The sequence below is a fragment of the Candida albicans genome, chromosome 4, assembly GCF_000182965.3.
Source record: "Candida albicans SC5314 chromosome 4, complete sequence".
NCBI lineage: Eukaryota > Fungi > Ascomycota > Pichiomycetes > Serinales > Debaryomycetaceae > Candida > Candida albicans.
The window spans coordinates 423,673-449,803 of NC_032092.1; the positions used below are offsets into that span (position 1 = coordinate 423,673).

The 26,131-nt window shown below is 34.2% G+C and overlaps 13 protein-coding genes across 13 annotated transcripts; 1 reads left to right on the top strand and 12 right to left on the bottom strand. All coding sequences in view use genetic code 12, as the record gives it.

Annotated features, from left to right (window-relative positions):
- Position 1: 1 nt before the first annotated feature.
- Positions 2–3,313, bottom strand: CAALFM_C402150CA (uncharacterized protein; the record flags this gene model as incomplete). The annotated part of the gene is made up of 1 exon (XM_717556.1): positions 2–3,313. One exon carries the CDS (start codon positions 3,311–3,313, stop codon positions 2–4), a length of 3,312 nt encoding a protein of 1,103 aa, XP_722649.1.
- Positions 3,314–3,893: 580 nt separating this feature from the next.
- Positions 3,894–6,208, bottom strand: CAALFM_C402160CA (uncharacterized protein; the record flags this gene model as incomplete). The annotated part of the gene is made up of 3 exons (XM_019475367.1): positions 3,894–3,938; positions 4,004–4,139; positions 4,290–6,208. 3 exons carry the CDS (start codon positions 6,206–6,208, stop codon positions 3,894–3,896), a joined length of 2,100 nt encoding a protein of 699 aa, XP_019330912.1.
- Positions 6,209–6,435: 227 nt separating this feature from the next.
- CAALFM_C402170CA (putative hydrolase) lies at positions 6,436–8,106 on the bottom strand (the record flags this gene model as incomplete). The annotated part of the gene is made up of 1 exon (XM_717553.2): positions 6,436–8,106. One exon carries the CDS (start codon positions 8,104–8,106, stop codon positions 6,436–6,438), a length of 1,671 nt encoding a protein of 556 aa, XP_722646.1.
- A 287-nt stretch (positions 8,107–8,393) lies between these two features.
- On the bottom strand, positions 8,394–10,886 carry ZCF26 (Zcf26p; the record flags this gene model as incomplete). Its single annotated transcript, XM_717552.1, has 1 exon — positions 8,394–10,886. One exon carries the CDS (start codon positions 10,884–10,886, stop codon positions 8,394–8,396), a length of 2,493 nt encoding a protein of 830 aa, XP_722645.1.
- A 562-nt stretch (positions 10,887–11,448) lies between these two features.
- On the bottom strand, positions 11,449–13,098 carry CAALFM_C402190CA (uncharacterized protein; the record flags this gene model as incomplete). Its single annotated transcript, XM_717550.1, has 1 exon — positions 11,449–13,098. The coding sequence occupies one exon, from the start codon at positions 13,096–13,098 to the stop codon at positions 11,449–11,451; it is 1,650 nt and encodes a 549-aa protein (XP_722643.1).
- A 383-nt stretch (positions 13,099–13,481) lies between these two features.
- CAALFM_C402200CA (uncharacterized protein) lies at positions 13,482–13,922 on the bottom strand (the record flags this gene model as incomplete). Its single annotated transcript, XM_717549.2, has 1 exon — positions 13,482–13,922. The coding sequence occupies one exon, from the start codon at positions 13,920–13,922 to the stop codon at positions 13,482–13,484; it is 441 nt and encodes a 146-aa protein (XP_722642.2).
- A 287-nt stretch (positions 13,923–14,209) lies between these two features.
- On the top strand, positions 14,210–15,004 carry CAALFM_C402210WA (uncharacterized protein; the record flags this gene model as incomplete). The annotated part of the gene is made up of 1 exon (XM_717548.2): positions 14,210–15,004. One exon carries the CDS (start codon positions 14,210–14,212, stop codon positions 15,002–15,004), a length of 795 nt encoding a protein of 264 aa, XP_722641.1.
- Positions 15,005–15,060: 56 nt separating this feature from the next.
- ZCF25 (Zcf25p) lies at positions 15,061–17,478 on the bottom strand (the record flags this gene model as incomplete). Its single annotated transcript, XM_717547.1, has 1 exon — positions 15,061–17,478. One exon carries the CDS (start codon positions 17,476–17,478, stop codon positions 15,061–15,063), a length of 2,418 nt encoding a protein of 805 aa, XP_722640.1.
- Positions 17,479–18,337: 859 nt separating this feature from the next.
- Positions 18,338–19,249, bottom strand: CAALFM_C402230CA (uncharacterized protein; the record flags this gene model as incomplete). The annotated part of the gene is made up of 1 exon (XM_717546.1): positions 18,338–19,249. One exon carries the CDS (start codon positions 19,247–19,249, stop codon positions 18,338–18,340), a length of 912 nt encoding a protein of 303 aa, XP_722639.1.
- Positions 19,250–20,011: 762 nt separating this feature from the next.
- Positions 20,012–20,593, bottom strand: CAALFM_C402240CA (uncharacterized protein; the record flags this gene model as incomplete). The annotated part of the gene is made up of 1 exon (XM_717545.1): positions 20,012–20,593. One exon carries the CDS (start codon positions 20,591–20,593, stop codon positions 20,012–20,014), a length of 582 nt encoding a protein of 193 aa, XP_722638.1.
- A 363-nt stretch (positions 20,594–20,956) lies between these two features.
- On the bottom strand, positions 20,957–21,883 carry BGL2 (glucan 1,3-beta-glucosidase; the record flags this gene model as incomplete). Its single annotated transcript, XM_717544.2, has 1 exon — positions 20,957–21,883. The coding sequence occupies one exon, from the start codon at positions 21,881–21,883 to the stop codon at positions 20,957–20,959; it is 927 nt and encodes a 308-aa protein (XP_722637.2).
- Positions 21,884–22,609: 726 nt separating this feature from the next.
- On the bottom strand, positions 22,610–23,725 carry CAALFM_C402260CA (putative methyltransferase; the record flags this gene model as incomplete). Its single annotated transcript, XM_717543.1, has 1 exon — positions 22,610–23,725. One exon carries the CDS (start codon positions 23,723–23,725, stop codon positions 22,610–22,612), a length of 1,116 nt encoding a protein of 371 aa, XP_722636.1.
- A 356-nt stretch (positions 23,726–24,081) lies between these two features.
- BFR1 (Bfr1p) lies at positions 24,082–25,470 on the bottom strand (the record flags this gene model as incomplete). The annotated part of the gene is made up of 1 exon (XM_717540.1): positions 24,082–25,470. One exon carries the CDS (start codon positions 25,468–25,470, stop codon positions 24,082–24,084), a length of 1,389 nt encoding a protein of 462 aa, XP_722633.1.
- Between the last annotated feature and the right edge of the window lie 661 nt (positions 25,471–26,131).

The following is a 26,131-nucleotide window of genomic DNA, read 5'->3' on the forward strand; positions in this document are numbered from 1 at the left end:
TTCATAACCCAGGAAATGTGATTTGTAGATATCCACCCCATAGGAGCTCTTCTATAGGAAACTGTTTCCTCAATTCATCCATATCCTTTTTATGTTCCGGCGCAATATTTGCTAACCCTTGTGCTAGGGTGATTGTTTTGCCATTAATACATGCACTCCCACCAATATGTGAAAATCTGCAATTGGTAAAATACGGCTGGTAAGTAGTTGTATCAGAAACAGCTTGACTAACATCATAATAATATCTCATAAATCTCCAGATTTGGGTTCGTGTATTCAATACAGCAACTCGTAATAAATTCTTATTTTCAGCAGCTAATTGCAAAGTAGCAAACCTTGAAACATCAAATTTGTCACTCGTATACGGCTCGGTGTCATAAAAACGCAAATGGCTATTTTTAACTCCACCTATGATAAACAAATAATCTCTTTCTTCATTTCGGTAATATACTGCTGTATGATGACAACAACGAAGTTCTGCTTCCTTTAATTGTGGTTCAGCAACTTGATTTTCTGGACTAAGGGTCTTGACTTCTTCATCTTCATCTGGTTTCTGGGATATATTATAGTAATCAAAAGCAAATGTAACAATCTTTTCCCATTTACAAGTCTTGAAAACAAACCTGTATAAATCTCCATGAAACTTGTTATCTTCAGCACATCCTCCTTGAACAATTAATGCTCTCGATTCAAAATATTTCTGGATTTTATATGATTCTCGTTCGTTGGATGGTAGATTGTAATCCCAAAACTTATCAACACTTGAATTAGTGACTTCATCTTCAGGTGATTTTTCAGTGGTTAAATTTGTAAATTGTTGCTTTTCACTTTCTCGCTCACTAACATTGATGGTACATGTTTCATCTACACCCAACAGATAATCAATTAAATTATAAGCAAAATACCCTCGTGGCAGTGGACAGTTTTCATCTTCATCTATAATAATATCACAAGTAATATCTGATCCAACTTTACAAACTAAAGCTTGTTTTGAAAAATTGACACTATTGAAAAATGGTGCCTTCTCAGTGGTTGTCAAATCGATTTTAAGCATTTCATTAGTTGCCTTGAATTTTGAAATATTGGTTGTAGGGGTATTAGTCTCCGGAGAGTATTCGTTTTCGTCCAAGACAAATCCCCCAAATACAAATATTGATACATTGGCACCCGATTTGAATAACACGTTGTTAGCTGTGTCTTCTTCTTCCATTGTTTCAATACTCACCGAATTTGTAAACAAATCACTGGGCGTACCGGTAGGCATTTCAAATGCAGAACCCCTTTTCTCTTCAAACTCAGACCTACTAAATGAAGGGCTGGGTCTGAATTCAATTGGTTCCCTTTCAAATATGTCTTCTTCTAATACATGTTTCCTAGTTTTCTGATTTTGTGAATGATCTGTAGTAAACGAATTTATGTCCGAAGTTGCTTCTGCTAAAGGAGAACTACGATCAGTATTATACCAGGCTTTGAGTTTGATGGGATCAATTGGACTCCGTTTAAATAGCTGTGCAGGTGAAATTGCTCTTGGTGTCAGTGATGGTATCTTGGTGTCAAAACTCTTGGGCATTGGAGAAGCTGTTCGACTACTGGATGCAGAAGGATTATTTGAATGTAAAATTTTCTTTCGTGCACTCTCTGAATAAGTCACTTTTAATGGATGAGGCGATTTTACTGTGTCATTATGTTTATGACGATGGAATATATTAGCAGATCTGGTGAAAACATTACCCGTTTTGGAAGAGTTTGTTGTACCAGTTGAACTTGGTTGACTCATACTGCTTGAGTTACTAGGATTGCCTCTAATTGCCGACAGAGGTCGATTACTTTCTGTACTAATTGGATATTCCCTAATTACAGGTGATCCTTGAATTACTTCACGATTATGAAAGTCTAATGACTGTGCAGTGTTAATCTTGTGTAATGTAGGACGCGTTGTCGTAGTAGCAGTGGTATTAGTATTATCCCTTATTGAGTGAGAGCCTTCCAATGGTACCAGTGGATTCAGGACGGTTTTCTCCTTTGCATATCCTTCTGTTCTGTTATTGAATTGCTTTGAGGATCCTTTAGATTCAGTGTCAAATACAGCTGCTGACAGATGATTCCCATTAATAAAGTTACTATCGAGGACTGAATCAGCAGGCTCATGGATATTAGAACATATTCCCATACCTATTCTACCTGCCTTTATCGATTTGTTATTTCGAGTCAATTTAACTTTTGAAAACTTTAATGTTGTGGTGTCAATAATATAGCCATCTTCGTTTAAAATAATAGCTTTTTCCACTATCCAACAATCTCCATTTTTGTTAGGACGCAAAGACTTATTTTCAATTTGGAATCCTCCATAGAAAAAGAAATGCCTCGATGATATTCTGGTAGATGCCATTCCAATTATATTCTTGGGGAATTCTTGCATTAATGCTGTATCCAAATACGTCACCGAGCCCCTCGTAGCATTATATTGAAGAAAATAAGGATTGGGTTCCATAAATGGGTTTGTTAATAATCTTGTATTGACAAAGGGCGGCAATTCAAATGGGAAATAGATTTGAACTTTTTCTAAATCAGCATTTGGTGGTAACCCCAAATGCTCAAAACTATTCACTTCAGATGCACAAAGACCACCAAATATAAATGTTGAATCTTCAATTTCAAAATGATTTTGGTAGCAAATTGTTGGAACATTGGAAATGTATTTCAACCGATCTTCATCGTCTTGCACGCGGTTTGGAATATTAATTGTAAGTTTGGGAATGGCAAAATAGCCTGAAAATGCCCCAATATGTTCTTCCTGGTAAGTATGCTTGTTGGAGTTGTCTTGGTTTGGTATGGAAGTGGCAGTATCTTTTGTGTGATGATCTTGACTCTGATGTGTAACTTCATCTAGATTCATTTCTGGTGTGAATGAGAACTGTAGATCATTATCGGTATCTACAATACTTCGACTGCAACTCTCAGGAGCTAAATTATACTTCAAAACTGAATAAGGGATATTGAATTTGTTCCTCAAATCACAACATTCATAATCAGATTGAGTTTGATCGAAAAAGGAAATTGGCCGGGGATTGTTAGCCGACTGTTCATGTTCCATCTTAGATTCTCGATTTAGGTTGTTGGTTTTAGTGACTGATAATGAAGTAGTATTTGGAGTTGCATTAAAACTGTTGTCATCTCCATAATCTTTAACCACGTCCAAATTGCATTTATTAATTGCTGAATCAATTTGAGTGTTGTCTTTGTAAATCTTTTCTATATCTTTGTGTGCGTTTTGTCTGTGTGCTTGTTTGTATTTCAACAGTGGGGTAATCATGAGGCTGTCCTTTTTTTCTCTCTCTTGCAACGCTCGTGTGGTGTATATTGTTTAAAGATAATCTCAATTATAGTTGCTTACGATATAGATAACAAGTATTGATAGACTTTGGTAAAGTAATTTGATAATTAATATAATCTTGAAAGCAATTACAATATTATCTCTTGTTCATTTTTAAAAAAATAATTAGAAAAATAAATTTAACGAAAAAACTATCTAATCAACACCTTGTTCAACTTGGAGAAACTCCGCAAATCATTCGCTTAACCCTTTCATGCAGCTCGATGTGTCAAAAATATGCGTTTCTTTTTACAACAGAATAGAACTTTTCAATGCATCAAAACAATGATAAATCAATAATGTAATCAACAAATCAGTTGATTTTTTGTTTAAAAAAGAAAAGATAGTAGCTGCAAAAATACAATTTTTCTTTTATTGCTGTCTAGTTTTTTTAATAATTGACGGACTACAAAAAGAGCTCATATATGCCGGTATCTGTTGCTTGCAACATGTATGTTCTAATCGAAACATACCACCACGGCAAACCCTGAGAACTGAGGCATTGTCCACTCCCAAGAGTTTATACATTAGGGCTGAACATATCGGCCTTGACCAATGTGTGAATCTATAAAGTATTGGTTAGTATCTCGTTAAAAGTTATGGTCTTGGATAGTTCTTATTGATACGTACATCTTGAATTGAAGCATTGATGAATTGTCTCACTTCTAATGCTAGCCAAACTTTCATCATACTCAAAGAGTTTTCATTCTTCAATATCTCTCTACCTTCTTTCAGAACTCCTAATCTTCTCAATACGGGTAATGAACTGTTTTTAATAAAAAAGTAATGTTAGTATTAATTCTAGTCTTTATATTAATCATTTGATTTATTGGTTATTTTTTCCTACTGGACCAAAAACAAGCTGAAAAGCTCCATTTCTTCAGTAGGAAAACCAAATAATAGTGCATATACAAACCTTGCAAATAAATCCAAATTAGGATCCAATTGTCTTCCAATTCCCTCTAATAACAAAATCGCCACCACAACTGTAACAAAATCACCTTCCATTCTCACATGATGGTTTCTAACCATTCCTAAAACTTGATCAAGTAAATCACCAATACTTATATTTCCTAATGTGAATGTTCTTTGTTTCATTCTGTCAACTAATTTTTCCACTTTCAATGCAAAGATCTCCTTATTCAATACTGTTTCTGGGGTTCTTGATCTTTCTGCCATTAATTCACCAGCTCTGTATCCATCAAATTCTGACAATGCTCTGAATAAATCAATAAAGTTAATTCGATCTTCTTTGTTTAATTCAGTTACTAGCCCTACATCTAAGAAACATATTTCAGCGTGATATCCTTGTTCGTATAGTTCAGACAATTTTTCACACCATGCATTGGTGTTGTCGCCCAATTTCAATAATTCGTTTGTTATTTTGTTTGTCTCCGTCTCATTAGAAGTTTTCACTATCTTGTACTCCTTTTTATGTCTGTATAATTCATTTTTGTAAAAGCGAACCATCATATTACCTGGATGAAGATCAGCGTGAACAAAATTGTCCAAAATCAACATTTTAAGAAACGCATCTAAACCTTTATCACTAACTTCTTTAGATAAATTCTTACCATAATTCTCTGACAATGATAAAAGCTTGCTCAATGGGATAGCATGAATATATTCTTCCACAAGAACATCCCTGGTGGTAAAGTTCAAATATGGTTTGGGGAAATGAATGTCCAATCTACTTTTAAAATTCTCTCTAAATTTGGCCAAATTGAGTGCCTCGATTCTAAGGTCTAGTTGTAGTCTCATCAATATAGAAAACTGCTCGACTTCATCGGGCAAAGACAACCATTCCATTGTTGGGATAATGTTTATTACATTAGCAAAAAACTTCATAATCTTTAAATCACGGTTGATTTTGAGTTCAACATTAGGATGCAACACTTTAATGGCAACAAATTCATTTGAATCCAAGTGTTCTGTAACAACAATGTTTTCAAAAAATTGTTCCTGTTTGTCTTCAGCTTGTAATTTCAATTGTTTAACAAGTTTATCTTCATCTTTTTTAGCTCTTTCTAATACTTTGGGTGAAAGCTTACCAAGATAAACTTGTGCTATAGCCCCAACTCCTAATGGCTTTTCTTTAAATTCATCAAAGATCTCATCAAATGGTAAATTGCCAAAACTCTTGGAAATAATTTTTTTCGTCAACTCCAATGAATGAGCCTTTGCATTAGAATGCAAACTGCCCAATTCATTACACATTTCTTCTGGGAATATATCAGTACGTGATGCTGCCCATTGTCCCAATTTAATGAAAGAAGCACCTGCAACTTCAGCACTCCAACGCAAGTACCTATACCATAATGTAGCCCCAGTTCTGACCAAATTCCCGCTCTCGGATCTATGCCTTCTTCCAAACCAACAAATTGGTGAAATCAACAATACGGGAACGAAAATACAACTTAATTCAATAAACCTTACAAATGTAAACATGGGATCAACTAAATAATCTTCAATTGCAAATCTCAAATAATAAAATGTTCGAATAATCCAACTTGGATGTTTTTTCTTTGTCTCTCGATACCCATAATATTGATTGTATTCTTCCTTTTGTGATGATTCATATAACCCCATTTCAAATGTTTCTGAAGTCTTTGATGGTGTTAACGTATGAACGGATGTATCTAATGCATGCACGTCATTATCAATGTGTTGATTGTATACCGTAATTGAGGCTAAGGCTCCAATAGATATTCCAAAGACTGCTCTATGAGAAGTGGGAAATTTTGGAAACGTATTTGTTTTGGTGTATACATTTCTGATTGTCGATTTGGAAACAAATGGAAGTGTTCGTATTGATGGCTTTAGTATTCGAAACATTATCAGTAATAAACAATGTGGATTGTTACTTAAATTCTAAACAGCAATATTTTCTAATAAATAAATAAATAAATAAATAAATAAGTTCTCTATACTAATTTGATTAATCCTCTATAAATCTAACACAATATCAACATTCTATATGTATTTAAATTCCACTACCTAGATAAAGGTTGTTGCTTTTTTTTTCTGGTGGTTTTTTTTTTCGGGCTTCTTCGATTGCTATTCTAGGAAGTATGAGCAATGGTTGATTCTTGATTCCCGTTGACCGAGGCATCGGCACGACCATTCTCTTGCAAATGATTTCGAAGAATCGACACCCACAATCCAATTGTTGATGCCCCCTTAGGGTTGGTCTTTGCTCCTCTTCTACTTACAATTCCGTCGTGAGCATTCCAAACATCCAAAAATACAGGTATTTTAATCCAATCCAATGTATTCAAGTTCTTTACAATGAACAGTTTATCTTCATTTAAAGGTAATTTGTACTTGTGATCTTGGAATAATGGGAAAGACTCGTAGCTTTTTAACGTTTCTATGCTTTCCGAAATGACTTTATCATTTTGTTCAATATCCATTTCAATTGATTTAAAGTTTGATTTTAACGTATCAGCCTCCGAACTCTCATCGACACCATCAGAATCAGTGTTATAATCAGTATTTTCAGCTACCAAAGCATCTTCATCATCCTCATTTTTAATAGACCCGGCTTTTCTACTTTTATTCAAATACCTTTCTTCGGCATATAAGACACGGTCCATGGTATCCTCTGTCAAATAAGAAGTATCTCCTTTAAATGACTCGTGTCTGTCCAATGTGCGACGTTTCAAACGCTGAACATTGCCCACTTTAGCATCATCAGGATCTATAGGTGCGTTGCCGTAAACAAACTTTTTCACTCTCAGCCAGTGTTGAGGACTTAAAGGTCCTTTGACAAACTTGATTTTAATAAAACTATAGATCGAGACAGTGGTGGAACTAATAAGAACAAATGGCACCCAAAAGGGAACAACCAAACAAGCCAATAAAGCAATAACTAAAATCTTGGCCCATCGATTCTTTCTAATAAATGGTGTCTCCTCCTGTTGATTCCCAAGAAATATTTTTTTATCCTTTAAAGATAAACGATGAGATTTGGTTAAATCGACAAACTTGGGACGAACTAGTTTATTAGCAATCTTCGCTTGGGGTAGATTATCCAAGTAAACAATTTTTATGTTATCCAATTCCTCAAATGGGGACACATCTGTTATGAAGGAAGTGAAAAACGCCACGGTTCTATCATTTTTGATATTTGCTAAAAGAATGTGCTTTTGAAATTTCTTTAATCCTCGCATATACTTTTCTTGTGGATCTGCCATTTTAACTAATATCTTGTCGTGGTCTGCGATAAACAATTGTCCCCCTGACTTCCCGAATAAATATGGTCCTAGTCTATTGGCAACTGCATCAAAGATATTGTCATTAAAAAATTGGATTCCCACGTGTGGTGTGGCAAATGTACTGAAAAATATTGGTTCAATCTTTTCAAAGAAATCTAATTCATTTAGTAAACCAATCACATATCTAGAAATTAATCCACCAAGTGAATAGCCGATGATACTTATTTTCGTAACTTCAAGATCGTTATTTTGTTTCAATGATTCGATTTCATAGAAAATATCAGCTATAATCTTTTTTGCATTTAATTCTAGTCCATCATAAGTTTTCCAAAATCTAAAACACGCAGGTTTAATGGTTGCAATTTTATCGTCAGTTGAACTGGGTAAATTTTCTTTTATGAATTTTTCTATTGTCGCCATATGAGACGACGTACCCCAGAGACCATGGATTAACACAAACAAATGAGTTGATTTTGATTTAGAGTTTGATGATAGGCTCTTGTTGATGTCACTCATAGTAGATTTTGTATAAATTATTTTATCAACCAAAATAATATGAAATCAGAAAGAATCAAAGAAAAAAAATAAAATGGATAAGAAAAGAAAAGAATGAAAGGGATTCCTAGACTGTGCGAAGAAGAAGAAGAAGAAAAAAAATAGAATAAAGACGATAAAAAGAATGTGATTATTTTACGACCACAAAAACGTAAACATACTCGGTTGTAAAGAATTTAAACCCGTTCTCCAAAACTAAGTAATCTATAAGATTTGAAATCTATCCAGTGTACTTGCTTACTAGTTACCTATTTGGTGTTATATAATATATCGTTCAAACCAACATTATACATAAAAGCATCTAAAGATTCAGATTGATTTTTAGACCCCAATGAAGTATGACCAGAAACTAGATTGTTGGAGTCTAGAGTAGGCAGAAACTGAGATAAATATTGGTTTTGTTGTACATGGTCCGGTAATTGTGGAGATTGTTGTGGGTAAGCTTGTTGCTGTTGGTGATTCCCAAGCTCTTCTGAGACATTTGAATACGCGCTGGGAGTATTCTGATATGGTTGTGCTGTCATAAAGAAAGGCATGTTATTATTTGTCGAGTGTTGCTGATTGGTGGTTGTTGGCAACAAGTTACCAAAATTGTCAATAAAATTGTCATAATCTTCGTTAAATGGAATATCTGTAGTTCCAACGCCAAAGCTTTCAGTAGGAATGGTTGTTTCATTTGTAGTTGTTGAACTGGCCCCATTTTCATGTTTCTGTTGTGGTTGCTTCTTTATATTTATTCTATTGCCATCCATATCAAGATTAAATTTATTCATTAACGCAAGCTGCATTTGTTCGACAATATTATAAAATCTAGATGATATTGGATTTGTTTGGCTGTAGTATTCAAAAATCTTTTTAGCTGAATTCAAATAGCTCATTTGTTTGCATGATGAATATCCATCCTTCAAAGTATATCCGTTATCCTCGAGGTACAAGAGTGATAATCCAATGATCAATGTTGCCATAAAACATGTATGTGTTAGACCATGCAGCTCAGCTCTCCCGCTGGTAATGCGTATAGTATTGATGTAATTTTCCACTAGTTGTATTATCAATGCTGATGATTTTGCTGTAGCTTTGCAAAAATTGTGCATGGCCACTTCTGGTCTAGTTTTTGGTCTCTTCAAAATTTTCCGTTTCTTTTTCTTGTCAAAAATAAGGTACATAAAGAAGGGTCGAGAAAGCAACACAATCGCATATAATTGTGATAAATGTAAAAGCAACAAGGTGACCTTATGATCAATCCACGGTTCCGCAATTTTGCTTGGAGGGTTGCTTGGGTTGAAAATCTTATCAATTTGAAGTGGCTCCGGCAAGCTAAGTGACCACAACTTTAATTCTATTGCCAATTTTTCAGCCTTATAAGGATTAATTATTCCATCTGAATAATAATTTCTAACAACTTTCCCTAATAGTTTGGATATTTTGCATGCTTGTATCATGCACTCAAATCGTGTATCCTTTATTAGGTTGCCATCTAAATCTCTGTCGTAAACGTCCTCGCTGTCAAAATCATCCCAGTCATAATCATCAATTATTAATGGTCGCCCCAATAGTATCGACGTGATCCGGTCTAAAATGTACAAAGTCTTGAATAATCTTCTCCGATGAACAATATAACTACGATCTTTGAAAGATTCGTTGATAAACTTTCGATTTAAACCTAATGCTTGTGCATTTCGAATTGCCATTCCCAACATTAACCATGCGGTATTTCGTTGTTGTTTTGCTTGGTAGTAACAATATGCTAAAGAGAATGCTTCCGTTAGCCATAATTTTCCTTTATTCATATTCATTTTGGTCAAATAAAACCCAAATTCAAAATATGCTGATGACCGCATTGTTGGTGACTGTAATTGACTCAAAACTGGATCGTTAGTTGCTTCCGCGTGTAGTAGTCCTATGGCAATTACCAAATTTACTAGAGCAATCTTTTCTGGGTCACACCCGCTATAGTTTTCATAAACGGGGTTAATGCTATTCTCTTTAAAATATTCAACATTGACAAAGTAGGTAGCTTGTTGTATGTTCATGTAAAATATTCTAACAATCTCATTTAGTAATTGTCGACTTGGTAATGCAACTTGGACTATTTCTGTTGATTCATCTGGCTCGTCAATAACTTCTAATGAATCGCTCTCTGACGTGAAATCTGATTCCCCTATTCTATCCAAAAAAATGTTCCGACATTCGAAAAGAAAGGACAACGGTGAACTTTCCCCCACATATCTTAAATTACCTTCAGAATCGTATAAAACTTTAGGAGGGGCCCTTTCATTTTTTGGAGGATCTGGATGGGTTTTCTTGTCGATTTTTCTGTCCTTGTCTTTTCTTTCATCGTCTGGTGTATCATCAGCAGCAGGTGGGCTTTGTTGTGTATGCTTTTCCTCTTCATTTTGTTTATTGTCTAATTTGTGTAACGGGAAGGACAACAATGGTTGAAGTTGAACTGGAACTTTTGAATTTCTAGTTAACATCTTCAATGTAGTTTTATCAATTTGATTCTCATCCTTTTTGATTTTGCTGGTAGTTGAGCTTGTTGCAGTTGCGGGTTTATTTCGTATTGTTCTTTTCTTATTCTTGCGTCGTATTGTACGTCTATCAACAATATTAAACTCACATTGGATTCCCTTTTTTGTGCATAATTCACAAGGCGACACTCCTGAACATTTGAATTTTCTCTTTTTGCAATAATCACAAGCTCTGGAGACTTTGGTTCGTTTATCTAAATCAACATCCATAGTAGCTACTATTCCCAAAATAAAAATAAGAATGGAAGAAGTGGGAAGAAAAAAAATATATTATATTAAGTGGAGTGGGGCAGTTTTGAGATAATCCAGATGAAATCAATGGTAGATATGAGAAATTGAACTAGACACATAATATAAACTTAATTGGGACATGTTTCAAGTCAGATTACGTCAGCAACAAATAATGTTGGAAAATCACAAGTCAATTGGAAATAATCAGATGTAATTTCGTGTGGTATTCTTTGCAGTTGAATTCTTAATACAGCCTATTGTTTAAAAACGTTCTTTTTTATTTTTCGCCTATGCTTATTTTCGGAGTTTATGAATGTTTGGAGGTACTACCAATTTGACCATAAATTGAAACGTATTCTTGTATTGGACTGGAGCTATGTATAGAGACCATAGTTTAGTAAACTATTTTGGCTATGTAAATTTCTTCTTTAACAGAACACCATATGTTTATGAGAGTTTCTTGGAAACTAAATTGCATTCGCTCGCTCATTTAAAAATCATGATGCTGTCAAGTACATAAATCTATATGTACGGATCTATTCTACCACCATTCAGGAGCATCATAGCCATTAGGTCTACTAGAACACCTGTAACCAGTCTCAATTGTGTCAAATTGACACACGGGTTTAAGGGTCGATATTGTTGCCCCAAATCCTTTTGATTCTTGTTTAACAAAGTACTGCGCGTTGTTTAGCAAACCTGGTCTTTGTGCAATCATCGCGTCTAAAGCCGTCTTGGATATCTTATCAACAGAATCATAATATCTAATCTTAGTAAACTCTTTATATTTGTCGTTTAAAAGGATCTGTGATTTCCATAACTCTTCTGGATATTGACCTTGCTTCAACAACAATAAATCATATTGCACTAATGATGAGGTGCATAAATAACTACCTCCGTATTTGTGTCGTTTGTAGATGCCCAACATGATAGCAATTGCACCCAAACAACCAGTACCGTAATCGCTCATTGGGAAAGGGGGGACCATTGGCTCGTTTTTACCCATTGATAATCCTTGTACCCATGCCACACCACTTGCACAATCAGCAATTTGTTGCCAGCCAGGACGACCACTCCATTCGCCAACAAATCCAAAACAATTTTCAGCTCCATAAATGTATCCCTTACCTCGTTCAATCCCCAATTGGGTTAACTTAGTTGGGCCGTAACCCAATTTCTCAATGGCTCCCTTTCTGTATCCGTCAATGACCACATCAGCATCTTTTAATAATTTTTCAAATTCTAACCTATCGTTTGGATCTTTTAGATTTAAATTAGTGGTATGCTTACCCATGTTAGCGTCAACCTGGAAAAATGGAACATCAGGTAAGGTGTCGTCAGAGGTCACTTTGATAACAGTTGCACCGTATTCAGCTAATATCTTACCGATGGTTGGCCCTGCAATAATACGACAGAGTTCGAGCACTTTGACTCCGTCAAGAATTTTTCTGGACGATAAAGTAGCTGCAAATTCAATTTTTGGAGTTGACGTCTCAAGTGTTTCAACTTCAAATGGGGGAACTTTACTGATTGTTGCACCATGTTTGGTTTGCAAAAATACATCAGGCTTTAAAGCTTCGACTCCAGCTTGTTTGTTTTTTGTGTTTAGTTCCTCTAATTCATCTACTGTGAATTGATCCAACTTTTCTTGGTAAATATCAACAATCTTATCATAGTCTTCCAATCCTGGAACAAAAGCAGGCAATCCAATCATTTCAAGACATGTTGTTGCATCCAACGAGCCATGAATGTGATAAAATCTATCTTTCTCCTTAGTGCGATACAAATTGGCTGACATTCTTCGATATGGGTCTGACTGTGCTTGATTTAAATCAGTTGGTTTTAAATACTTCAAGACCTCTTTCTTATCTGTTTTAAAAAATCCATCAACAGAAGAACAATAAGTTGAAAATAAGAATAATAAAGCATGCTCTAAATCAATTTTGCATGTACCATCGTTAGACCCAAATCTTTCTTGAGTTAATTTCAAAGCAACCAATGCTTCAAGACCTTTCAATGCTGAAATTGTTTCAGTTTGTTTTAATGGACAAGGAACTATCAAATTGTTGGAATAATTCTCGAACTTTATCTTTGATACATTCTCTGTGATAAATTCTTCAGGTAATAATGAGAGCAAACTGTTGAAAATTATCTTTGTTTCTTCTAGTTGAGAGTATTTATTCAGTGTCATGGTAATTACAAAGAAAAAATATTGCAAATGTTCAAAGAAAAGCAGAACGTTGGCTTCATTTGGGTTGATATAAATACTGCCTTAGCTTGTAGGAAATGTGTAATTAATAATTTTGAACTGGAAACAAGCTGCTCTGTCGGAAATATGCAGCATATTGTTGGGGACAAAAGATTAAACTCGACGGATATAGAAATTGAGGAGATGCGATTATTATAGTTGACAAAAATAAAACTATCTATATTTCCGACTATAGGCGTAATCAATTGTTTTAACTTAAATTGGGGTCAAAGTTTGATTGAGTTAATTGTTACACGGAAATTATTTCCAATAATGATAAGCAATATGAATTGGTGTTACACAATTGTATAATTCTATATACCAACTTATTCACTCAAAGCTTTTGCTGCGGCACTTGGATCCAAATAAACTTGATAATAATTCATCTTATATCCATTTTCATCGCCAGTGCTGTTTTCAAGTTTCATGTGACCTGCCCATTCAGTGGTTACATTCTTCCCATTGATCAAAGTATACTCAACATATCCGTTTAGCAAAATTTCTTTTTCATTGATTTCAGCAACATTGTTCACCACATGATGTCTATGAGTAACTTTCTCCCACATCCCTTGTCGTAATTGAGCAATTTCTTGATGTCCCTCTACTTTTTTCAATCCCATAACTAGGGGGGAATTAGTGGTGAAAAAATCCAAATAGGGATCATGTTGTTCATCTGAACGCGGTGCTTTATCGGATGCTTTGTAGAATTTGACGATAAATTCTTTTAGTTTTTCATTATTTTGAATGTCTGGTGAATAGTTTGTCATGGTTGTACGTATTATCTTGCTTAATGATAAGTCAAAAGAAGTTAGGGATGTGGGTGCATATTCTTTTTATAATGTTAGTTTATTATTTGATCTCCGCATTATTCGACATTTTAGGGAACTGCTTATCCGCTATTAACGGAAGTCTTTCAATCAATGATAACGGAAATAGATTTCCATCATTTCCAACTTATTTATTAAAAATATGATCAAATAAATATCACAGTAAAAGTATTAACTGTTATCAAAATTCTTACATAGAGTGGTTGTTTTTTTTTCAACTATTAATAATGCAAAGTGGGTTCTCAAAAAACAAACAGTTTTATACCTATATTCCAGCAGTCAATTCTAGTAGCACTAAACTATTATTGTTCTTACATGGATTAGGCTCATCTCAGAATTTTTATTATCCTATTGCTAGGAAATTTCCTCAATTTAATGTCTTGTTAATTGATCATGAAGGAGCAGGACAATCGAAGTTGTTGCATCATACTAATTTGTCGTTACAGGACTTGTCTGAAAACGTCGTTTCGGTTTTACAAGAGTTATCCTTGAATAAATTAGAAATTACCTTAATTGGACATTCAATGTCCGGAATGCTTGTCAGTTATATGAATTTGTTTACTGATTTACCAATTATTGAAAATGTATTGATTGCTCCTGTTCATCCTCGAAAGAATTTGGTAGATATAATGCAAAAGAGGATCGATTCATTGCAAGTAAGTAAATCACTAATTGAATTTAGTAATACTATTCCTGAAGCAGCTACTGGGTCTAACTGTGGTGATTTACAAATTGCTTTTATAAGACAATTAATACAAGGAAATTCTGTTGATGGTTATATTGCCAATTGTCAGGCTATCAATAGTGGTATAAATTACGATTTTGACTATGCAAGAATTAATAAGCCAACTTTGATCATTTATGGGAAACAAGACCAGACTTCGCCATGGATAGGATGCGTTGAAGAAATCTATAAAAACTTGCCTAATGCTCAATTAAAGGAGCTAGATGTTGGCCATTGGATTGTTATTGAAGATGACAAAAATGTGTATGATGCTTTAGAAAAGTTCCTCCAACAGTGATGTTTATTTATATATTCAGTATGTACACACCCCAAAACTTCATTAAACCTAACTGCTCATTGCCCTGAATCACTTCTTCCTTCTAATAGCAAATCATTCATACCGACATCATACATAAACTCCTCAAGCCTTGGAACGTTTTCCATTCTTCTTTCAAACTCTTTTAACGAAGTCCTGCTACTATTATTGTCTTCTGAATTAGTGGCCGAAGGAACAAAAAATTGTTGAAAATTTATAATGTTTTCCAACGGAGTATTGAAAATAGATTCCCCTTGATCTGTCGGTTCCTTAGAATCAAATTGTGTTTGATACACTTCGGGTAATGGCTGGTTTTCAACTCTTTCTTGAAATGGTGTTGGTATTGGTAATGAAAGCAACTCATCATTTTCATCTTGTGGTTGTGCTTGTAAAGTTAACGTGTTGATCAATCGCAACACTATTGTGTGCAATCTATAACTAATGGTATTAGTTGATCCATAAAAGTTCAATATGGATTTGGCAATATTCAATTGTTGCATCAAGTCATCAATAGAATACTCGTCCTTTTCGTAATCTGAGTTTGTTTGACGATACAAGATTGTTAATCCCAACATTATTGCTGCATGACAGCAACAATTGACGGTAATATACAGTTCAATTCTCTGAGGATGGCATTTTGTATATATGTGAATAGCTTGTATAGTTAATACTGATGCTTTAATGCTGGCAGAACAAAAATTCTTTAATACTTTCTGCTGTCTATCTGTAGAATTGTCCGTGTTTTGGTCTTTTTTAAACAATAAATACATGAAAATTGGTTTCCCTAATAACATTACTCCATATAATTGCATGATATGAATTAATAATATTGGATAGTTGTCTGACATAGCTGGTCTCACGGAACTATCAATTTCGTAAGAGATTTGGGTCTGGGAGGTCTTCAATATCTTGTCTATTTGAATAGTACTTGGCAATTTAAATGACCACTTTTTCAACTCTATGGCTATAGTCTCTGCCTTCATCAAATTAACAACGCCATCTTGGTAAAAGTTTTGTACAATATGTCCAAGAATCTTTGAAAGTCGAGTATTCGCATCTAAACATATTGTAGAAATATCACCATTCAAGTCATTAGTAATAATTTCTTTATCTCTTGGTATGAGAAAATCGTCCCAATCGTAGTCGCTAATAGATAATGGCCGACCTAGCATTATTGATGAGATCCTATCACAAATGTATAATGTTTTCCATAATTTTCGTCTATGGATGATGTATTGTGGATTAGGGAAAGACTCATTCACAGCTCTTCTGTGTAGTCCTAACGCTTGGGCATTCCTGATTGCGTTTCCTAACATCATCCAAGACGATGATCGTCTTGCTGTTGACTGATAATAAAAATACATTAATAAACTGGTTTCAGTCATCCATAACCCACCATCATCGAGTATATTTCTAATCAAATCAAATCCACTTTCAAAATACTGACTTGAATGAGCACCAATTTTCTCTACTATGCCGTGTTTTGATTTTTCAGCAAATAATAACCCCAATGAAAAAATCAAATGGAAAGCAGCCATTCTTTCGGGTGAAATGTTCAATGGATCATCAATAACTTTGATAAATTGATCACTAAGCCATTCTCTATTATAGATATACCACGTTTGATTGATATTTGCTTCAAAAAGATTCAACAACAACAAGGCATGTTCTCTTTTTGGCATTTGTAAAACTCTACTTTGTTTAACATGAGATATTCCATCAATTATATTTACTGTATCAGGATCATCTGTAAATTCAGACACCCCACGTATAGATCGGAAAATTTTTCTTGCTTCGTAAAACAATGAAAGCGGGCTACTTTCTCCAATGTATCTTAGTCTTCCATCTTTATCGTAAAGAAGTCGTAGGTTATTTCCATTGCTGTTTGATAAACCCTGTGTGGTCACATTGCTGTTCGTAGAATTGGTATTTGATCTATTGGTTGGTGTATTGTTGGTTGTTGATATTGTTTCAGATTTTTGCTTGCCGTCTTGAGAAATACTGGTATCTCCATCAGATGTATCGTCTTCTTCTTCTTTCTTCAATGGGAATGAAAGTAATGGTTGTAGATTTTTTGGTATATACTCAGTCGTATTTGTTGCAGAATTATCTTTCAAAGTCTCTGAATGTGAGTTGGACAACCTAATCTCCTGTTCCAGTCTTGTTTTAGGAACTGGGTCCTGAGACTGTTTGTTTATTTTGTTTTGAATATCATCAGTAATAAGACTGTTTCGTTGGGCTAAGTTATTATGTGAAAGAATCTCTATCGAAGACGGCTTGTAAACTTTCGACCCCTTGGTTGTCCGTTTGTCCACAATACTAAAAATACAGTCAATTTGTTTCTTTGAACATAAATTACAGGGTGCAATCCCACTGCATTTGTATTTTCGCTTCTTACAGTAATCACAAGCTCTGGATACTTTTCTTCTTCTTTCTTTAGTGGTTTCTATATCCATAATTCAAAACCATATAAAGGGAAAATTGTGTAGAATAATAAAGATTTAATTAGTATACTTACCAGACTTTTAGGGGTCTGGTCCAAATTGTAATATATATTGAAATAAAACGAATATAAAAAAAAAACAATGAATGAAACCACTTGTTGAAAAAATAATGATGAAATAGAAAGAAAAAGAACAATTAAAGAAAGAAAAATCACAAAAATGATTTGAAGAGAGAAATCTACACAAAGTTAAAACATTGTAAAAATTAACAGTTTTATTAAACAGTTAAAGTCAATATACAGTACTTTGAAAATTTTTGTAGAATCAATTTAAACGACTATTTATTGAATGATTAATATTGACAGAAGCAGTAGAACACTGGAGTTTTCTCATTTTCAAGTGCTTATGATATGAGTCAATAATTATTTAGTGATTTTTTTTTTGTGAGATCTTCTCCACCTTGCACAATTCCGGTTCCGCAATAAAGTTTTTTTTTTTTTCAAAATTGCCGATATGCATTAAAAGTGAGATCAATTTCCGGACTATCATCACTTCTAAACTAAAACTTCGCTTATGGACAGAGTAATTGATCTTAGGGAAACCTTGGTTATGTAAAGCTTGAACTTGTGTATAGAAGAGCTGTTTTTTGCAACAAGAGAAAGTGGCTGGTCTATTTCTTAATGTCCTTGGAGGGCGGGTGTGTTGCTGTACCCCAGGTGCTACAACTTCGGTTTGAAAATTTCCTATACAATGTCATATATTTAATTTGAATATTTTCCATTAATTAAAACCATATTAAAAACATATATCATTTTTTGTAGCAATGCAGAATGTCTCTTAGTATCCTATCTTTTTTTGCAAGTGTAATTTATTACAATTTAATTTCAGCATCTTGTCTTGCCTTGGCGGCAGCTCTTGCTTCCTGAATACTTGATTCAGTGGCCAATGAAATATCATAGTCTAACTTATACTCAACCTTGCCAACTAAATCTTTATCTTTATTGTCGACTTTTTCAAAATGAACAATAATATCATCTTTAACAGCATAAACAGAGTCATTATTTGTATAAGGGCATTCAGCATCGTATATTTGAGTGATCAAAGTATGATACCCTGGGTGTGAAACACGCCAATGAATATGGCTAGGTCTATTTGGATGTCTGTCCATAATCTTCAATAAATCTCCAGCAGGACCGTCATATGGGATTGGATACAGGGTTGGTCTCAAACATTCAAATGAATAATTTCCTTCGTCATCGGTAATAAATGTTCCTCTCAAGTTAAATTCTGGTCCATCGTGATCAGCTTGTTGACTATAGAATCCGGCACTGTTACATTGCCAAACTTCAAGTTGAGCACCACCTAATGGTTTTCCTTCAGTATCAGTGACTTTACCTCTGACAAAACACTTGACATCAGTAGGAATAGCTTTTTGGACAATTGAACCACCATTTGGATAAACAGGGGAATCGGGTAAATAAAATGGGCCAAGAATAGCTGACGAGGTATGATTTGATTGTTCACTCTCATTAGTCAAAGCATCAACTAATGTTTCTAAACCTATAATGTCGCATACCAAGATTCCTTCATTTCTTCTACTATCTGACATTTGACCAATTCTATTAATAAAGTCAACGCCCCATAACCAATCTTCAGTGGTTAAATGATTCTCTCTAGCAAAATCATGAACATGTTGCACCAATGAGGCAATCAATTTCTTGGCTCTTGGAGTGGCATTGGGACCTAAGGAGGTTTTAACACTTTCAGTAAAAGCTTGTGACATAATGAATTTGATTTGTTTGTGAGTAGATAAAGAAAAATGAAATACACTAATACAGTATTGTGTTGGTAATCTGAATTCCTATTGAATGAAGGAAAGTAGAAGTTCGAGAAACGATTGGGATTTGCATCTTTATTTATATCTCATTTTAAAAGAGTGGGGTGGCTCGGCTTTTTTTAATATACGTTATGTACATTATCATCAATGATTTCTTGAGTTTATTGTTGGTTTTAGTGAATGTCCAAAACTGATCTTAACTATTTTGTGTTAATCCGCACACTATAATTCTCTTTTTGTGCGGGAATAGGACCCCACACATAAAATACCAAGATCTTTCCCCAATTATATTTTTCAGTATTTCCGATAGTAGGTATTATTATTTCTGGGGTGCCTTTCTTTAGTTGATTATAAGCTTACAATGAGGGGTTTTGTGATTGGCTGATTTTTCAGGTGACGGATATCTGCAGCGATCATTCGATTAGAAAAAATTCAATATGAGAGTTCATATTAGCTTAGTTTTGTCAGGTATTGCTAGGGTTAAGTTATGTGTCTTCAAGCTTAGTGGGGAATATTTTTAAAATCCCCCAAAAATTATTTACTAGAGTTTATTGTTACTTTCAGGGCTTTGAATTTTTGCTTAATATCGGATCGATAGACGGAACGGAACAGGGCCGTAAGTTGATATTCTTCACCTATTTCCACAAATGTCAAATACATATATTTGCACCTACCAATTAGAGGGATCTTGAATTAATAACTTACTTTCTACTCTTTTTTAACATATTTCCTCTTTGTAGAGGTTATGGTTCCTGTGGGCAACATTGTGGCATTTCTCAGTGTCAACCACATTGGTTGCTTCTTTTTACCTGTAAGATAATCTACCAAAACCAACTTCCAATTACCAAAATATCCATCAAATCTAATATCAACTTCTAATGTTTCTCCGTTATGAAACCTTTTATATTCAGATTTACCATTATCCAAACAAGGATCGCTGATTAATTGTCGACCGTCATTTCTATTGGGAATAAGCACAAGTTTTCCTCGTTTTAAATTATATTTCCCATGTTGCCAAATTAACATTGCTTGAGGACATTGGTGGTTTCTATTATTCCCCATGACAATATATTGTGCCAGTTCCCAGTATCCATTTTTAAATGAATATGATATACCTGGTAGCTTAGGTTCTTCTAGCAATTCCTTCTGGGGATCAAAAAAAGTTGGTCCAGTAATTACTCGTTCACTTTGACTTTGCCATGTTCCCTGTATGGAATTCAATAACTCGGATGATGCGATTGTCAAAGCAATGTATAAAAGGCTTGGTATAAGGATGGTGTACATTAGCATTATAAGCACGATCCATAACAAAGAAACATGGTAAAAGAATAGTAGAAAATCTCATTTGCATCCATTTCCAGGAAAAGGTGTTTGGATAAATTGTATGACTACTACAGATTCTTTTTTTTAAGTAAACAATAAGCTACAGTAGTTTCCTAATTATTGAGTTGACCAAAAACTTTTAATTTTTTTAATGTAAAGTACTTACCATATAGAAGTAATTCCTGTCTATACAGTAGTATCAACGATATATATATATATAAAGATTCAAATGCTAAAAAAAAGTTGAAATAAGAAAAATCCAAGTTACGATAAAAAATGAAATTGAGTGTTAAATAAACATCAAATAAATTCTAGACAATCAAAAAACACTTAGTTGAATTTACAGTCAATTGAGTATTTCAAAGTTTTGTCGGATTGCCAAACACCCCAATGTTTTTCAACGGAGCTAGTACCGGAAGTATCTGGTTTCCAGGCTTCATCAAAAGCTTCATAGACAGCAACATTAATACCCCAAGCTCTAAGAGCACAGATACCTTTTTGCCATTGATCAGCAGCATTTTCAACAGAAGGAACGGAATCACCATATGAACTACCATCAGTTGGCCAACCAGTTTCACCAACCCAGAATTCAATATCAGTGGAACCTTTAGCAGTTTGAAGAGTTTGCAAAGCTTGCATAACATCATCGAAAAGAGAGTATGAAGCATTAGCTTGACTGTTTTTTTGCCAGTATGAGAAGGAGTTGGAGTAGACAACATCTGCAGCATCGATGGCTGGTTTACTGGCACCATCAACTAAGACATTCCAAGAATCAACAGTACCAACTGGGACACTTGAGTAGGATTTACCGTTTTTGTCTTTAATGCCTTTAACTAAATCCTTGATTTCATTAATCTTGGAAGCTAACTCAGAAGCAGTCAAATCTTCTCTGTATAAAGCTTCAGAACCAACCAAGAAAATCTTGATGGTGGAGACGGAAATCTTTGGCAAATAATTTTGCAAAGCTTCCTTTTCAGCTTCAAAGTGAGCATCGTCATTTGGCCAGATACCTAATTGGATTTGGAATCCTTCAGCTTCAGCAGCTGGACCAAGGTTTTGTAAAGTGTTACAATCGGAAACAGCATAAGTTTTAATGATTTTCGAATGACTTTTCAAGAAATCTAAATCACCTTCAAAAGTACTGACGTCTTTACAAGTACCGTCATCATTTTTAACACCAAGGTTGAAAGCCAAATCACCCATGGCGGCAACTGAAGTAAGAACAGTTGCGAGAGTAGTCAAGAATTTGATTTGCATTGTTGAAATAGAACTTCTTTTTAAAAAACTGAAGGGAAAACGAATGAAGATATTAAATATAAGGATGGGAAGAAGTGGGTATAAGAATGAAGTTGATGTGACTTATATATAATAGGATCTATTTGTTGAGCAAAAGAAGATAGAATTTGAAAGTTTAAAAAAAAAAATAGAAGAAAAAAAAATAGGGTGAAGGTTGAATAAAAAATACAATCAATAAATATTAGCAAATAGAGAAAAACTTAGTGAAGTGGTGAGAGAAAAAAAAAAATACTAAGAAAAATATATAACGAGAGTTGGTGGTTGTCGTTGTCGGGTCCTTCCTCCGCAGTAGCAATTTGGTACAAGCAAGAAAATAAACAATAAACAACAAAATTGAGAACCGTCAGATTTTACTTTTCTTTTTTTGTACTATGGGGGGAGCGACGGAGAGACAGTGTGTGTGTGAAGAGGCGAAGGCGGCGGCAGCAGCAGGAGAAGAAAAATGAAAATACATTTCACACACAAAAATTCTTTTTTTACTTTCTTTTTGTTGATGGTTTGAGTTAGTGTACACGACCTTGACTTCCTAATTTGGGTATGTTTTTCATGTGAGTACTATTTATAGCAACATCGTGCATCTCCAAATCTAGAACTTGGGTCTATTTTGGGACAAGAATTATAATGTGTAATGATTACACTACCACCAGTTTATTACTTGTATGTATGTACATATATGGTCTTCTCCTACTACTCTATAACTTTAGCTAAACTAATTAATATGGCATCTTCTATTCTACAACCATCTGGGATATTCAACTTAGAATCAAATAAATGGGCAACACTGTCAATATTTTCAAATACGTTTGAAGTGTCAGCTTTAAATCCTGCTTGTAAATCTTTATAGTTCCCCAACACCATCAATACATTCCCTGTGGCCTCTTTGAATGTCAGTAGATTATCTAACTCCGATATTTTATTGTTGTTGCCAAAATAATCATCACAGTTTACATAGATGGTACTTGAATAACCATCAGATATTGGTGATTGAGTGAATATTTTGTTAAATTCACTGGCCATTCTTACATGATAACCAAAAGCAGCTTTATGACCAACAACCCCATAGGCTTGTAATGGGGAGACGACTGTTTTGTTTTTCAAGTCAACTGTTACACGAGAATATATGGGGATTTCTCGTTTAATGTTTAATTTCAATGCTTCTTTCTCTCCAATATTGACATATTTACTAACAGTGATTTTGTGGTCGGACTTGGTCTTTTTGTTTTTCTTTTTCATCAATGGTGTTTCTCTGGGTATTATCATACCTTCTTTGAAATCCTTATATACTTGATTATTTTGCATGAATGGTAAAGTAGTTATTTTTGGTAATTTAAAAGCATACGTGAATTTGGGAAGGATGTTTTTGAATTTGGAATTTAAATGACTGGAAAACATTGTCTTCACGAGGTATGGAGGGGTGATGAAAAATTGCAATAAACTGGCAACTAATAATGAAGGAGATACTTTATCACCATTAACATTGGATTTTTTACTCGGATTAGCAAGAGTCTTTTCGGGTTCATCCTCAACAAATTTAACCTTGCTTCCAACGACAACAGTCAGTTTATCGTCTTCTTTATCATTGTTTGATTGTGGCACATCAAATACAATGATTTCGGCAACTTTATAAATGGTACAGGCTTTAGCAATTTGATATATGATATTGGTTATTTGTTGTAAATTATAAGCATTCTTCAGGGAAATTACTGTTGAAGGTATACATATTGAGATTGTCGTTTCAGAAACAGATTTTGTTGGCTTCTTAGTCGGTAAAGGTTCCGATTCTGTTGCTTTTCTTTTGGCCATGGTGCTAATGAGCTAGTCGTCGTTAATATTATCGAGGATCTGATGAATGTATTTTTCATCTCATCGTAATTTTTTTTTTTTCTCTCGTTTTTTTCAATATCCTCTGATCTCGCCTTTTTTTTTATGTGTGGTTGTAGATTATTACTACATTTCATTGCAAATCAAGCCAAATAGGTTTATTGTTAATACTCTATGAAAAGCCGTGTTATGTATATTCACTGTAATACAATTGATTTATTATCTATTTATTTTATTATTTTTCGGTGGTTTTTTTACAACTTAAAATAAAACTATTTACGGTACAAGAATATAAAGTTGGTGAAAAAAAATAGCATTTTTTTAAAAAAAATCTATACTTAAGCATCAGTTGATTGTTCTTCAACTTTTTGGTCTTTTTCTTCGGCAGTAGTTTCAAATTCTTCTTCTTTGTCTTCTTCTGCTTCCAATTTAGCAATTCTGGCCTTGGCTCTTTCAATGTTGATTTTGGTTTGTTCTTCTTGTTTTTCTTCAAGGGCAGTCAAGGTTTCTTTCAAAGTCTTGATGGTTTCTGGGACTTCCTCTTCTTTAGTTGGGAAAGCAATGGTCAAGTCACTTAAGGCAACAACAACTTCTGGAGCAACAGTGAAATTCTTGTGTTTAGTAGATTTCTTTTGGTGTTGTTTACCCTTTTTACCTTTGGTACCAGCAAAAAACTCTTCTTGTTCCTTTTTAATGACAACAAAGTCTTCTGGGAATTCAACCTTTCTAATGTTGTTATTGATTGGTAAAGCACCATTGGTTTCGGTTTTCTTGGTTGGTTTGACATAAGATGGGTCAAAGTAAGACAACAAAGTGTGGATGGAATTGATTTCCTCGGTGAAAGCTGGAATGGAAGCTTCAGCCAATTCCTTTTCAGCTTGTTCTTTCTTCTTTTGTTGTTTTTCTTCCAACAATCTTTGTTTGTATTCTTCATCACGTCTCTTTTTTTCTTCAGCTAATTGTTTCTTAAAAGAAGCAAATTTTTCATCAAAGTCACTTCTAATTTTTCTAATTTGCTCATATTTGGCATCCTTTTGCTTTTTGATTTCAGTTCTTTTGTCACGCAATTCGTCTCTTTTAGAAATAATGGTCTTGTTAGATTCGTTAATGGCATCCAATTCTTTTTGAATGGTTTCGAATTGAGCTTGGACCTCTTTGTTATGAGTAGCAGACAATTTCTTTTTCAATTCAGCAATCTTGGCTTTGTCTTGATCAATCAATTCTTGAGTTTTTTCAATTGATCCGAAATCTTTACGCAACTTACGTAATGATGACATTTCCTTGACAAATCTTCTTTCATCGGCCAATTTCAAATTACCAGCATCAATCAATCCATCCAAGTAGTTGATTCTAGAATCAATCTCAGCAACATTCTTAAAGTTGTTTTTAGAAGTTTGTTGTTGAATTTCGGCAATTCTTTTCTTCATGGAAGCATCAATGGCTTTGATTTGGTCATTGATTAATTGACGTTCGTTTTTACCTTGAGATTGTTTGGCAATCAAAGACTTCAATTCAGTTTGCAATTTGTTTCTCTTGTCCATGACTTTTTGATCAATTTGAGCTTTGGCAATTTGAGCATTGATTTCATTGTTGGTGAGATCTAATTTTTTAATCTCATCCTTCAACTTTTCAATTTCTTCCTTGATAGCTTTATCATCTGGACGTTTGATTTCTCTTCTTCTTGGAGCAGCTGAAGTGGAAGTAGTAGCAGATTTAACGGAGGACATGATGGCTTGCAAGCAGAACAAAAAAAAAGTAAAATATACTTAAAAGTTAAACACCTAATGGAGATGAACAGGGAGGAAACAAACAAAGAAACCAAATTAAGAAAATACTAAGTAAACACCTACAACAAAATAATAGATTTGCTAAATATGTGTAAATGTGTGAATCGTATAGTGATTATACAATGGCGGTGGTGGTGGTAGTCAGTTGTGAAAGTAACCAAAGGGTTTTTTTGTTTGTACAAATTAGAATGAAAATTTTGTTCAAGTTTTGATCGACGTGTACTTGTCTGAAAAATTTTAGGTCTGCAAAAGAAAAAAAAAAGAATGGTGTGTATGGTTGGTATCGCCACGACCTATTATTTGAGTTTTTTCTTTTAGGCCCCGAGCGAAGCTTTAATTTGTAATGATCATTTGAGATTTATACGACAAAGGCGTATCGGATCTACAACATCAGCCTTCTCAGTTGATATCTGACAGTGTTGTAAAATATTTACATTTACTGTTGGACGAGGTTGATTTTGTACTGATTGAAATAAATATGTCTTGGCAACATTGAGCTCTTCTTTTATTCACAAGTTTAGCATAACTATATACAGATAATACGAGTCTAGCATTCAACCGACCAACCAACCAACCAACCACTTGATTGTAAAAACACGAA